The 10,708-nt window shown below is 69.2% G+C and overlaps 2 protein-coding genes across 4 annotated transcripts; both read left to right on the top strand.

Annotated features, from left to right (window-relative positions):
• The first annotated feature begins 65 nt into the window (after nt 1-65).
• Nucleotides 66-7,819, top strand: AJM1 (apical junction component 1 homolog). 3 transcript variants are annotated; one of them, XM_036854516.1, is made up of 3 exons: nt 66-1,404; nt 2,976-3,133; nt 3,209-7,819. In XM_036854516.1, the coding sequence occupies exon 3, from the start codon at nt 3,261-3,263 to the stop codon at nt 6,186-6,188; it is 2,928 nt and encodes a 975-aa protein (XP_036710411.1). In that variant the 5' UTR covers nt 66-1,404; nt 2,976-3,133; nt 3,209-3,260; the 3' UTR covers nt 6,189-7,819. The 3 variants fall into 3 exon arrangements, with proteins under 3 accessions (XP_036710411.1, XP_036710413.1, XP_036710412.1); XM_036854518.1 differs by having other exon boundaries at nt 3,050-3,133; XM_036854517.1 differs by lacking the exon at nt 66-1,404 and adding an exon at nt 1,418-1,893.
• A 580-nt stretch (nt 7,820-8,399) lies between these two features.
• On the top strand, nt 8,400-9,947 carry PHPT1 (phosphohistidine phosphatase 1). Its single transcript, XM_036855643.1, has 3 exons — nt 8,400-8,636; nt 9,031-9,155; nt 9,708-9,947. Exons 1-3 carry the CDS (start codon nt 8,477-8,479, stop codon nt 9,798-9,800), a joined length of 378 nt encoding a protein of 125 aa, XP_036711538.1. The 5' UTR covers nt 8,400-8,476; the 3' UTR covers nt 9,801-9,947.
• The last annotated feature ends 761 nt before the right edge of the window (nt 9,948-10,708 follow it).

Consider the following 10,708-nt stretch of genomic DNA (forward strand, 5'->3'; position numbering starts at 1 on the left):
GGTCCACCACCCCCCAGCCCCCGGTCGGCGTGGGTGGGCAGGAAGTTCCTGAGCTCCCTACCTTCAGGCCACAGAGCCCTTTTTCCCTGAGAGATGACTGCCTTTGGGGGTAGGAAGCCTCAAGCAGGCCCAGCCCTACGCGTGCCATGCCCTATCCAGGTGGGACCAGCACGGCCACCATCCTGTGTGCCCGGTCCAGCCCTCTGAGGGCAGCTGTGTGTCCCTGCTCCCACCTGACACCCAACCCCAACCCCACAGGCCGCTCCCTGCCAGCTGTCAGCAGGGCCCTGCCCCGCCCCCACCCCCACAGGTGCCCTGAGAACTGCTCCCTCGGGGGGCATGCAGGCTAGTCCTTTGCAGGCGGTAGCGGGGCCTGGTGGCCGGGCCTCCCCCTCCCCAGTTCCTGTGCCTAGAGAGCTTCGCACCCAGGAGGCAGCGGGCCATCGGTCACTGGGCAGGTGTTGGGGGCTGGGCCCCAGATACCTTAGGGGCTCCCTTTAGCCCAGAGTTTGTGAGGTCGACTGTCCCTGTAGTACCCGCTAACGCAGGGACCACACTGACCTGAAGCTTGCCCAGGGCCCCTCAGCTAATGGACCCACAGTGTGGCAGGTCCCGGCCTTCGGGGCCAAGGGCATCGGTGGCCTGCCCCTCTGCCAAGCTAGAATATTTCCTGCTCAGCATCTTGTGTGGGAGGGGCCTGGAGGGAGGATGTCACCATGCAGTTCATGGGTGTGCAGAGCTGCCCAGGGCAGCGGCAGCCTCTGGACATTGGAGGCGGGGAGCGCGAGAGCGTGCCTTCGCCTGGGGAAGCTGGACCCTGGGAACAGGAGGCTGCGGGCACTCAGGTGGTGCCCATCTGGCCCCAGGTACCTGGGGAGGGCTTGGCACCTCCAGCACCGCAGCACAGAGGCCAGCAGGGCGGGGAGCCGCCCATCTGCTCCTGCCCGGACTGAACCGAGGCGTGAGTTCCGGGAGCTGTCCGCTGTGTGGGCCAGGGCTTGGGCCTCCTCCAGGCTTCCGCTCCAAGGCCTGCCAGGCCACCAGCTGCCCTTGGGCAGGTGTCCTGGAGATGGGGGCTGGCAGGACCGGCCAGGTGCTCCCTGGACCCGGGTCCCCTAGTTAGACCCCAGGCCTGCCCTTGAGGCTGCAGAGAGCCCGTCACCCCACGCCCAGCCACAGCCCCAACCTGGAGCCAGCAGGGCACACGCGTCCCAGGCCCACGGCGCGGCCCCTTTAAGTGCAGTCCTGCCAGCCGCCATCGGGGGCAGCACTGAGCGGCCCGGCGGCCTCGCGCCGCTGCCTGGAAGCTTCTGCTGGTGCCGGGGACGCGGCGGCAGTGCGGGGGACAGCAGAGCTCGCCGGGCCTGCGCAGCCCACCGGGCAAGGTGGGGGAGCACCGCCCAGGTAAGGGGTCGAGGCCGCTGCCCCGCGGGTCTTTCGCAGGTGCGGCACCCGCAAGGATGGGGGTGCCGCCCCTGGAGGACGCCGGTCCCCACCCGGGCGCTCCGGGCAGGGGCCGGGCTGCTTGGCGGGGAGGCCACCCGCCGGGCTCATTAGGCCTAGGACCCCGGCGAGGGCGGACTATCCCATCCCCACGGGCAGGGGTGTCGCCCAGTCTAGCTCATCACAGCAGCACTAAGGCCGGGCTGTCACCTCCCTGGGGCGGAGCCTCACGCCCCGTCATCCAGCCCCCAATTCCGGCCTAGCTTTAAGATGGAAGGGAGTGGGAAGGGGTGGTCCTGCAAACCAGGGGCAGTTGGGGTGCGCCTGAGGCTGAGATGGGGGGCAGGCACTGGGCCCGGGTGGCCTTGACCCAGGAGGGCAGCCCTGCCGGCAGGAAGCCCCTGGCACACCTGGGACACAGAGGGTCAACCAGACCAGAGGTCCTACCAGGTGAGGACCCAGCTCCCCGCTTTCCCCAGCTCACCCTGGAGCGTGCTCCCCCAGACTGTGTGAGGAAGTGGGTCCCTGTACCACTGAGCTCCTCCCAGCCTGTCCAGGCTCTGGGTACCCAGTGAAGCCGGTGGCTCAGGTCTGAACGTGAGCCTGGTACAGAGGGCTGGACCCCAGCTCAGCCTGCATGCGGGGGCATGGAACCTCAGGTTTCCATGGAGCCTTCCAGAGCTGCTGTGGGGAGGGCCTGCCTGAGAATCGGGGGCGGCGGGGGCTTTACCCACCCACTGCCCTGCTTCCCCGGCTGGCAGCCTCCTGGCCTGGTGCTTTGCTCAGGGACCCAGGGGCAGCCTTGAGCTCCTGGCTCACAAGCCCCCACGTGGTCCTGCAACCAGGGCCCGGTTTCCGGCTGCAATGCACTCACTGCAAAGATGGGGGGTCGCTCTCCTGGGCTTTTCACGACAGCCCCAAAGATCTTAGTGGGTTTTGCCACCCCAAGATGAGGGAGAGTCAGAGGATGTTTCTGCAAAGGAAAGGGAGCTTTAGGGTCCACTATGATCTTTGGAAGCATTACTCTGGCCTGGGCCACACGGAGAGTTGAGGGTGGGGCCGGCAAGTCCACGAGCCGAGATGCCATGCCTGGACCCGATGGGGCCACTTCAGGACCTGGGGCCTGACACAGCGCTGGGGGAGGACTGCACGTCCAGCCTAGCCAGCAGGTGGGGCGGGAGGCTCAGGTGACTGTGAGCGGAGCTGCTTAAGGCTGGGGTCGGGACCTCAGACTGCAGCAGTGGAGGGCTCGCTCTGCACTGGGTCTTAAGGAAGGGGCTTCAGCCACCTGCTCTGTGGAGCCAACATCTATAAAGAAGTCTGTGAAGGCCCCAAATGAGTACACAGTTGCTCCAGCAGTGGGCACCACGGTGGTGGTCCTGGGATCACACCCCCACTCTTCCTACCCCGCTGCTGGCCTGTCCCAGGAAAGGGGTCTACCCAAGCCTGCCCAGTGGTCACTAGTGGGCGCAGACGTTCGGGAACCACTGCAATGACATCCCCGTTCTGGCTGACCCGCCTCATCCCAACAGAAAGTGGCCCAGAAAGGATGGTCTGGATGAGGGGGCAGGACCTGCGTGGCTGGACAGCTGGGTTCCCCCTGCAGGTGCTTCTGACGCCAGCATGGAGCAAGTGCCTGCGGCCTCGGCCAAGGCCCGCGGCCAGGGCTGCCCCGCCCACTGTGCCCCAGGTAAGCCGGGCCAGCGCTGGGGGTTAGCAGGGCCTGGGCTACAGAGGGGCTGCCCTGACCCGCGTCTCCCCTCAGGGCGAAAGCCCCGAAAGGCCGAGTGAGCTGCAGCCTGGAGACCTCTTTTAAGATGACCCGCACGGACCCGCCGGACCTGCTGGTGTCGACCGTGTACCAGGACATCAAGGTGGCGGCCCCGGGGCCCGTGTCGAGGCCCCCGCCATGTGAGCGCCCAATGGCCCGGCCTGCTGCGCCCGCGCCTTTCAACAAGCGCCACTGCCGCAGTTTCGATTTCCTGGAGACACTGGACGGGGAGGCCATGGAGGCCCGTCCGGAGCCGCCGCCTCCGGAGCCCGCCGCGCCGCGCGCCCGATCCCGCGACGGCGAGCCCCGGCGCCGCGCCCGCTCGAAGAGCGCACCCCGTGCGGCCCCGGGCCTGGCGGCCGCGCCCGCCTCACCGCCTGTGCCGCCGCGCCGAGGCCGGGAGGCCCAGCGGGCGGCGCCGGCCGACGCATCGCCCCGCCGGGAGCCCGCGTACCCCGCGCTGCGCGCGCTCGCCAACGAGCTGCACCCCATCAAGCTGCAGCCTCAGCGGGGCGGCCCGGGCCGCATGGCGCCCCTGTGCGCCGCCGCCAACCGCTGTGCGCCGGCCGAGCCACCCGCGGGGCCGGCCCCCCACGTCCGCTGCCGCCTGGACGTCAAGCCCGACGACGCGGTGCTGCAGCATGCCGCCCGGGGCTCGAGACCCTGCGGGCCGACCGAGACCGCTCCCTGGCCCCGCGCCGCCCCGCAGCTCCACGGCCTCACGGTGCCCGGGCCTCGCCACGTGGGGCTCTCGCTCACCCCCACCCCCAGTGACTCGTACTGCGCCGACCCCCGGGCGCTGTACTGCGATGGGCCGCTTCCCGGGTCCCGGGACCACGCGGAGCGCCGGAGTCTGCCCTTCACCACCCCGCCGGGCCCCACCCAATTCTTCTACACCGAGGAACCCGAGGGCCACCCCGGTGGCTTCATGGCCAGCCCTGGACCGCCCTTCGACAGCTACTACCCCAGGCCCTTTCTGTCCGAAGAGCCACCCGGGCCCAGTCCAAGACGCGGGGGCGTCTACTATGCGGGGGAAGTTCGCACCTTCCCCGTCCAAGAACCACCCTCCCGTTCCTACTACGGGGAGGCCCCGCGAGCCTACGGCCCGCCCTGCGGCCCCCGCTACGCCCCCGAGGAGCCCCGGGCTCACCCCGCCGCCCGCCCCTTTTACACTGAGGACTTCGGGCGGTACCGCAGTCGAGACGCCCTGACGCGGACTTACCCACACCCGCGCGGCAGCCCGGCCTGGGGCGACTGGGGCCCGAGGCCTTACCGCACCCTGCAGGTGGCGCCTCCCCCGGACCCCGGCCCGTTGCTCGCCTCGTGGCACGGCGGCACCGGCACCAGCCCACCCCGGCTAGCGACCGACAGCCGCCACTACTCGCGCTCCTGGGACAACATCCTGGCGCCCGCGCCGCGCCGCGAAGACCCACTGGGCCGCGGCCGTAGCTACGAGAACCTGCTGGGGCGCGAGGCACAGGACCCGCGGGGCACATCCCCCGAAGGCCGGCGCCCGCCCGTCATAGTGAACCTGTCCACCTCGCCCAGACGCTACGCGGCGCTGTCGCTGTCCGAGACGTCGCTGTCGGAGAAGGGCCGTATGGGCGAGGGCCTGGCCCGAAACTGGTACGTCACGCCGGAGATCACCATCACCGACAACGACCTGCGCGCGGCTGAGCGCCCGAGCGCCAGGAGCTGGGAGCTGCCGGGGAGCCGCCCGCGGCCGCCTCCGCCCGCCGCCCCCGACGGCCCCGCCTCTGGCCGCCAGCGCAGCCTCGAACAGCTGGACGAGCTCATCACTGACCTGGTCATCGACTCGCGGCCTCCAGCCGGCCAAGCGCCCGAGCCCGCGTCCGACGGCCTGGGCCGCCAGCTGCGGCGCCTGCTAGACTCGCGGTCCTCGGGCGCCGGGGTCCCGACGCGGGCGCCGCGCTCGCCTCCCCTGTCTGCCGGCAGCGCTGAGGAGCCCGCGGGCCCGGGGCAGGCGGCCGACGCGTCCCCCGAGCCCAGCGCCGACGAGGACGACCTGATGACGTGCTCCAACGTGCGCTGCGGGCGCACCGAGACCATGTTCAACGCCTGCCTCTACTTCAAGTCCTGCCACAGCTGCTACACCTACTACTGCTCGCGCCTCTGCCGCCGCGAGGACTGGGGCGCGCACAAGGCGCGCTGCGTGTACGGCCGCGTGGGCAGCGTGTGCCGCCACGTGTTGCAGTTCTGCCGCGACAGCGGCCCAGTGCACCGCGCCTTCTCGCGCATCGCGCGCGTCGGCTTCTTGTCGCGCGGCCGCGGCGTGCTCTTCCTGGGCTTCCCGAGTCCCGGCTCCGCAGACAACTTCCTGCGCTTCGGCCTCGAGGGGCTGCTGCTGTCGCCCACCTACCTGTCGCTGCGCGAGCTGGCCACACACGCGGCGCCACTGGGCAGCTATGCTCGGGAGCTGGCGGCCGCCGGGCGCCTCTACGAGCCGGCGGAGTGCTTCCTGCTCAGCGTATCCGTGGCCGTGGGCCCCGGCGCTGCGCTACCCGGCGCCCCTGCCAGGCCAGCTCCCGCGCCGCGCAGCCCTGGACCCACGGTGCGCAAGTTCGCCAAAGTGGCTCTGGCGGCCGGCAGCCCGGCACGGCCGCCCCCGGCACGGGGCCGCGAACCCGACATGGAGACGTTGATCCTGACGCCGCCGCCCGGCACCGCGGGCCTGGACCAGGACGGCGAGGCGGGCCGGCGAGCACGCGAGGTGGCCTTCATCCACATCCAGCGAGAGCTGCGGCTGCGCGGCGTCTTCCTACGCCACGAGTTCCCGCGCGTCTACGAGCAGCTCTGCGAGTTCGTCGAAGCCAACCGGCGCTTCACACCCACCACCATCTACCCCACGGACCGGCGCACAGGCCGCCCCTTCATGTGCATGATCATGGCCGCCTCCGAGCCACGCGCGCTAGACTGGGTGGCCAGTGCCAACCTGTTGGATGACATTATGTGAGCCGCGGGGGCGCGCCCGGGGCCCGCCCAGTCCACTCAGGCCCCGCCCCGAGCTCACCAGTCCCCGCCCAGCTCGCCAAAAGCTCCGCCCCATTGCATTCTCCACAGGCTCCGCCTTTCCCTCCGCCTTCCTGCGAACCCCCTTCCCCCCCACCCCCAGACCAGTCCCGCCCAGCTCCCTCTCCCCCAGCTCGCCGTCGGGCGTCTCCAGAGGCCGGTCCTCGGCCGCTTGGTGCTCCCCGCTGGGAGGCGGGGTGGGTCTGAGGAACAGCCCGCCCTGCCTTTACGCAGAGGGGTCACTGCTGCAGATCCCACCGCGCATATCCGGTTCGTCCGACCCCTGTCCGTCTGCAGGGCCTCCCTGGAACCTCTCCAACCCCGGCTCGCCCTGGTCCAGGAGCCCGAGTCGACCAAAGCCTAGTCCCGTCCCTTTAAACACCCTCCCCACCCGCCTCCTGTGGTCTGGGATGCGTCCTGCTCAGAGGCCTTTCCTCTCTAGAGGACACCCTGATTGGCCTCGGTGTGTCCGCATCCCAAGCACGTCCTGGCCTGATGGGCAGGGCCGGCGGGGACCTGCGCGTGGCGTCTCCGCCGGCCCCCGCCCCTGCTGTGCCGGACCTTGGCAAACTGACGGCGCTGCCCGCCCTGCTGCAAGGGTTGGGCAAGCAGCAGTGAAGGGGTACTCGGGGGTCCTCAGCCAAGGCGCAAGACACCCAGCCAGAGGGAAGGGAGTCCTGGGCGGGGGAAGCAGAGAGGACGTATGGGTAGGGGCGCTGGCCAGACCTGAGACCTGGCTGGGCGTGAGTCGGGCTGCCTGCCGTCACCCGACAGGATGGCCCTAGGCGTGTGCCAGGGCAGACCCGGGGTGCAAACGGCAGCGCAGGCCCTAACCACATAGGGAGGCAGGAAGCAGGTACACAGGATGGATTTGCGGGAGGGGCCGAGGAGGCCGTCGCGCAGGGAGGATCAAAGAAGAGGGGCGTTCCCAGTTTGGAGCAGGGTGGGGAAAGCGTGGATGGGAGCAGGTTCGCCAGGGCGGTGGTCCACCGGAGGGGTGGGGGCGCGATTAAACAAATGCCCCCGAGCGCTCGCTCTAGCCGTGCCCTGTGGTGCGGCCAGGGGGCCCGGCTCCGGCCCTCGGGAGCGCACGCTCGAGTGTCCTTCGTTCCCCGCCCTCCCCCGGGGTGCCCGCTGGCCCTGGCCCGGGCTCCAAGGATGGCGAGTGACCTGGAGAGGGGGTGAGGCCGGGAGCCCGGAAGAGCCCTCCTGTAGCCCCCACCCCCCACTGGGGCCAGGTGGGGCCCTCCTGGGGGCCCATTGTGGACCCCCCCCCAACCCCCGCCTCTCTTCCCGGCCCTCGCCCCTGACCGTGCACCCGCGCCCATCTCCCCTCATTCCTCCCTCCCCTAAATGCCTGTGCGCCTGCCTCGGCTCCGCGCATTTGCACCGGCCACGCGCCCCGCTTGCCCCACCCGCCTTCGCGGCCTCCCAAACTGGCCGCCGCGCCCCCCGCCCGGGTGCCTCCGCCTTCTGCCCCACGCCTGAGGGCCGGCCCTCCAGGAAGGACCCTGGACCGGGATTATTTCCAGAGGGCGAGCGCTTTCGAACCAAGGAAAATAAAACTCGAATGTAGCCATTGCTGCCTCATTTTTTGTGCGGGGCAGTGGGTAGCACGCGGGACGGTGACTTTCGGAGGCGTGGGGGGAACGGCCTTCGGAAACCGGGGTGGGACACCATGGAGCAACGCGGGGTGGGAAGCAGGAGAGAGAGGCCCTCGGACTCGGTGGGGAACGGGGGAGGGAGGCCCTCGGGCACAGGGGGGGAAACCCGGAGGGAAGCCAAGGGACAGTGGGAGCGGACAGCGGGAGCGGTGTGGGGGAGGGAGGCCTTCGGTCACGGTGGGGGAGGGGGTCAGGGCCGGCGCGCGTCCCTTGGGCCTCATGGGCCTCCTAACCCCCACCAAAGGGGCCTGTCACCCCGCCCCCCCACCCCCGAGCCCCCTGGAAAGGAACTTTTCCGTGGGCTGGATTGAGTCACCACCTACTCCCGGTTCCAAGTTCCTCTTTAAGCGGAGCCGGCGTGGTGTCCAGGCTGCAAGGAGCTGGATCGCGATTGGCCAGTCTGTGCCGCGGGTTGGCCGCGTGGTTGGCTGAGGCACTAGGCTCGGGCAGCATGACCCCGCGGGATTGGTCAGGGGCTCCCAGGCCCCGCCTCCCGCACTGTTGGCGCAGCCCTGGGTCGCGTGGGGGAAGGGCCGCGGGCCGCAGGGGGTGAGCGCGCTCCGGGAACATGACGGCGGCGGACCTCCCCCAGATCCCCGACGTGGACATCGACTCCGACGGCGTCTTCAAGTATGTGCTGATTCGAGTCCACGCGGTGCCGCCCTCCGGGGCCCCGGCCGGGGAGAGCAAAGAGATCGTGCGTGGCTACAAGTGGGCTGAGTACCACGGTGAGGGCGGGGCGGAGGGCCAGGGGGCGGGGGTCTCCGGCGTCTGTGGGCGGGGTCTCCGGCGTCTGTGGGCGGGACTAGCCACGGCTGTGGGCGGGGCCGAGGGGCGTAGTGGGAGGTGATCCTGTTCCCGGTTTCATCTCTGGCTGGCCCAGAGGAGCGTGGAGTACCCAGAGTCTGGAGTATCCAGATGGTCCTGGAGACAAGGAGCTGCCATGGCCCGACTCCTCCCTCCTAGTCCCAGCGCCCCTGCCTGGGTGCACCCCCTCCTGCCTTTCATCCCGTCCCAGAGGGTCTCCTCTCCTGGGGAGGGAGCTGCTCAGAGCGAGGCTTCAGACCCCTTCAGCCTCCAAGGGCAGCCAGGGCTCGTGCTGAGCCCCCCTTCCTATCCCAGCGGACATCTACGACAAGGTATCAGCCGAGATGCAGAAGAAAGGCTATGACTGCGAGTGCCTGGGGGGCGGGCGCATCTCCCACCAGAGCCAGGACAAGAAGATCCACGTGTACGGCTACTCCATGGTGAGCCCACAGCCTCGGGCCTGGGTGGGCCGAGGGCCCCAGTCCTAGCTTGGGGAGACCTGGCCCTCCAAGCTGCCTGACCTGGGGTGCTCAGAGTTTTCCGGCCCTTCTCAGCGGCAGAACCCTCCATCCAGGGCCTGTAGGCTCCCCATTTCTCATGTGGCATGACACAAGAAACACACAGGGTGGGAGGGAGCCACCCCCTGCTCCTCTGCTCTGGCGGGCTGCGTGCTGTTCCTGGTCCAAAAGGCCTGACTGGCTGTCATCCTTTAGTGCTTTGAGGCCATCAGTGCTGGGGTGAAACTGAGAGGCCCCTGCCCCTCCCTTCACCAAGCTACCAGCAGATACACGGGGGCACCTACAGGGGTCTGGGCCTCCAGCTAGAGGAACCTCCCTCAAGATCTGCTCACCCTGGTGGCCACGCTTCCACAGGAGAGCGCCCTGGGGTGGTCGGAGGGGATGACAGCCCCCTCCCGAGCTGTCCCCTGGTGTCCCTGCTGACCGGGCGCCCAGAGCCAGGACCGGGCTGTGAGAGCTGCCTTCTCCCTTCAGGGTTACGGTCGCGCCCAGCACTCCATCTCCACTGAGAAGATCAAAGCCAGGTACCCTGACTACGAGGTCACCTGGGCCGACGACGGCTACTGAGGCCCACTCGGAACTCTGCTCTCCAGGCCGCCTCCCAAGAGGCTGGGCTGCACCCCCTGGCGCTTTGCCACCCTGGCTAGGCCTCGGTGCCTGGGGTTACCTCTCTGGGGAGAATTAAAAGCATCGTCACCTCCGCTGGTCCCTGAATGCTGTGTGTCTTGGCTTCTTTGTTCCTAGGTCACCTCTCTGTACCCCCGACTAGAGTGGGGGCAGCGGGTCACTCCTGGCTGCCCCTCACCCCGCTCCACCCCTGGGGGCCCAGGGAGTGGCAGTGCACACTCAGCCCTTTGGGGCCTGATAAGGGGGCCCCTGGGCTGATGCCCCCGTTTATGGCCTGATTGCTTCTCCACGCACCTGCTATCCCCAAGGACATCTGGGAGGAGGCCTGATGAGCCCTTACGCAAGGAGCTAGGGCTGAGTCCCTCGGGCCTGCCGAGGTGGGGACCCATCCCAGTGTGCGGGGAGGGCAGGCGCCAGCAACCACCCTCCTGGCCGGCTGCCAACTGAGGTCACGAGTCAGGCAGTCTACGACCCCTTGACTCCAAGGTCAGGTCCCACAGCACTGCGCCGCAGCCACAGGCTCCGCTCCAAGTAAACAGGCAGGGCTTCAGACTCGGAGCTGGGAGCCCCTCTCCCAGGACCCTTCTCTCGCACAGGGCTGTGGGGAGCGGAGGTGCCCCTCGCCGAGGCTGTGGTCCTGCTGTGCCAGCCTCCTGTGGGCCTCCAGCACCCTCATGGGAGCCTCTCCAGGCAGGCGCCATTGCGACTGCGTGTGAAAACGAAAGACTTCCCTGGTGGTCCAGTGGTTAAGAATCCGTCTTGCAATGCAGGGAATGCGGGTTCGACCAGGGGTTAGGGAACTAAGATCCCACGTGCCGCAGGACAGCTAAGCCCACGCACCGCAACTA

This window comes from Balaenoptera musculus, chromosome 6 (assembly GCF_009873245.2).
Source record: "Balaenoptera musculus isolate JJ_BM4_2016_0621 chromosome 6, mBalMus1.pri.v3, whole genome shotgun sequence".
Taxonomy (NCBI): domain Eukaryota; kingdom Metazoa; phylum Chordata; class Mammalia; order Artiodactyla; family Balaenopteridae; genus Balaenoptera; species Balaenoptera musculus.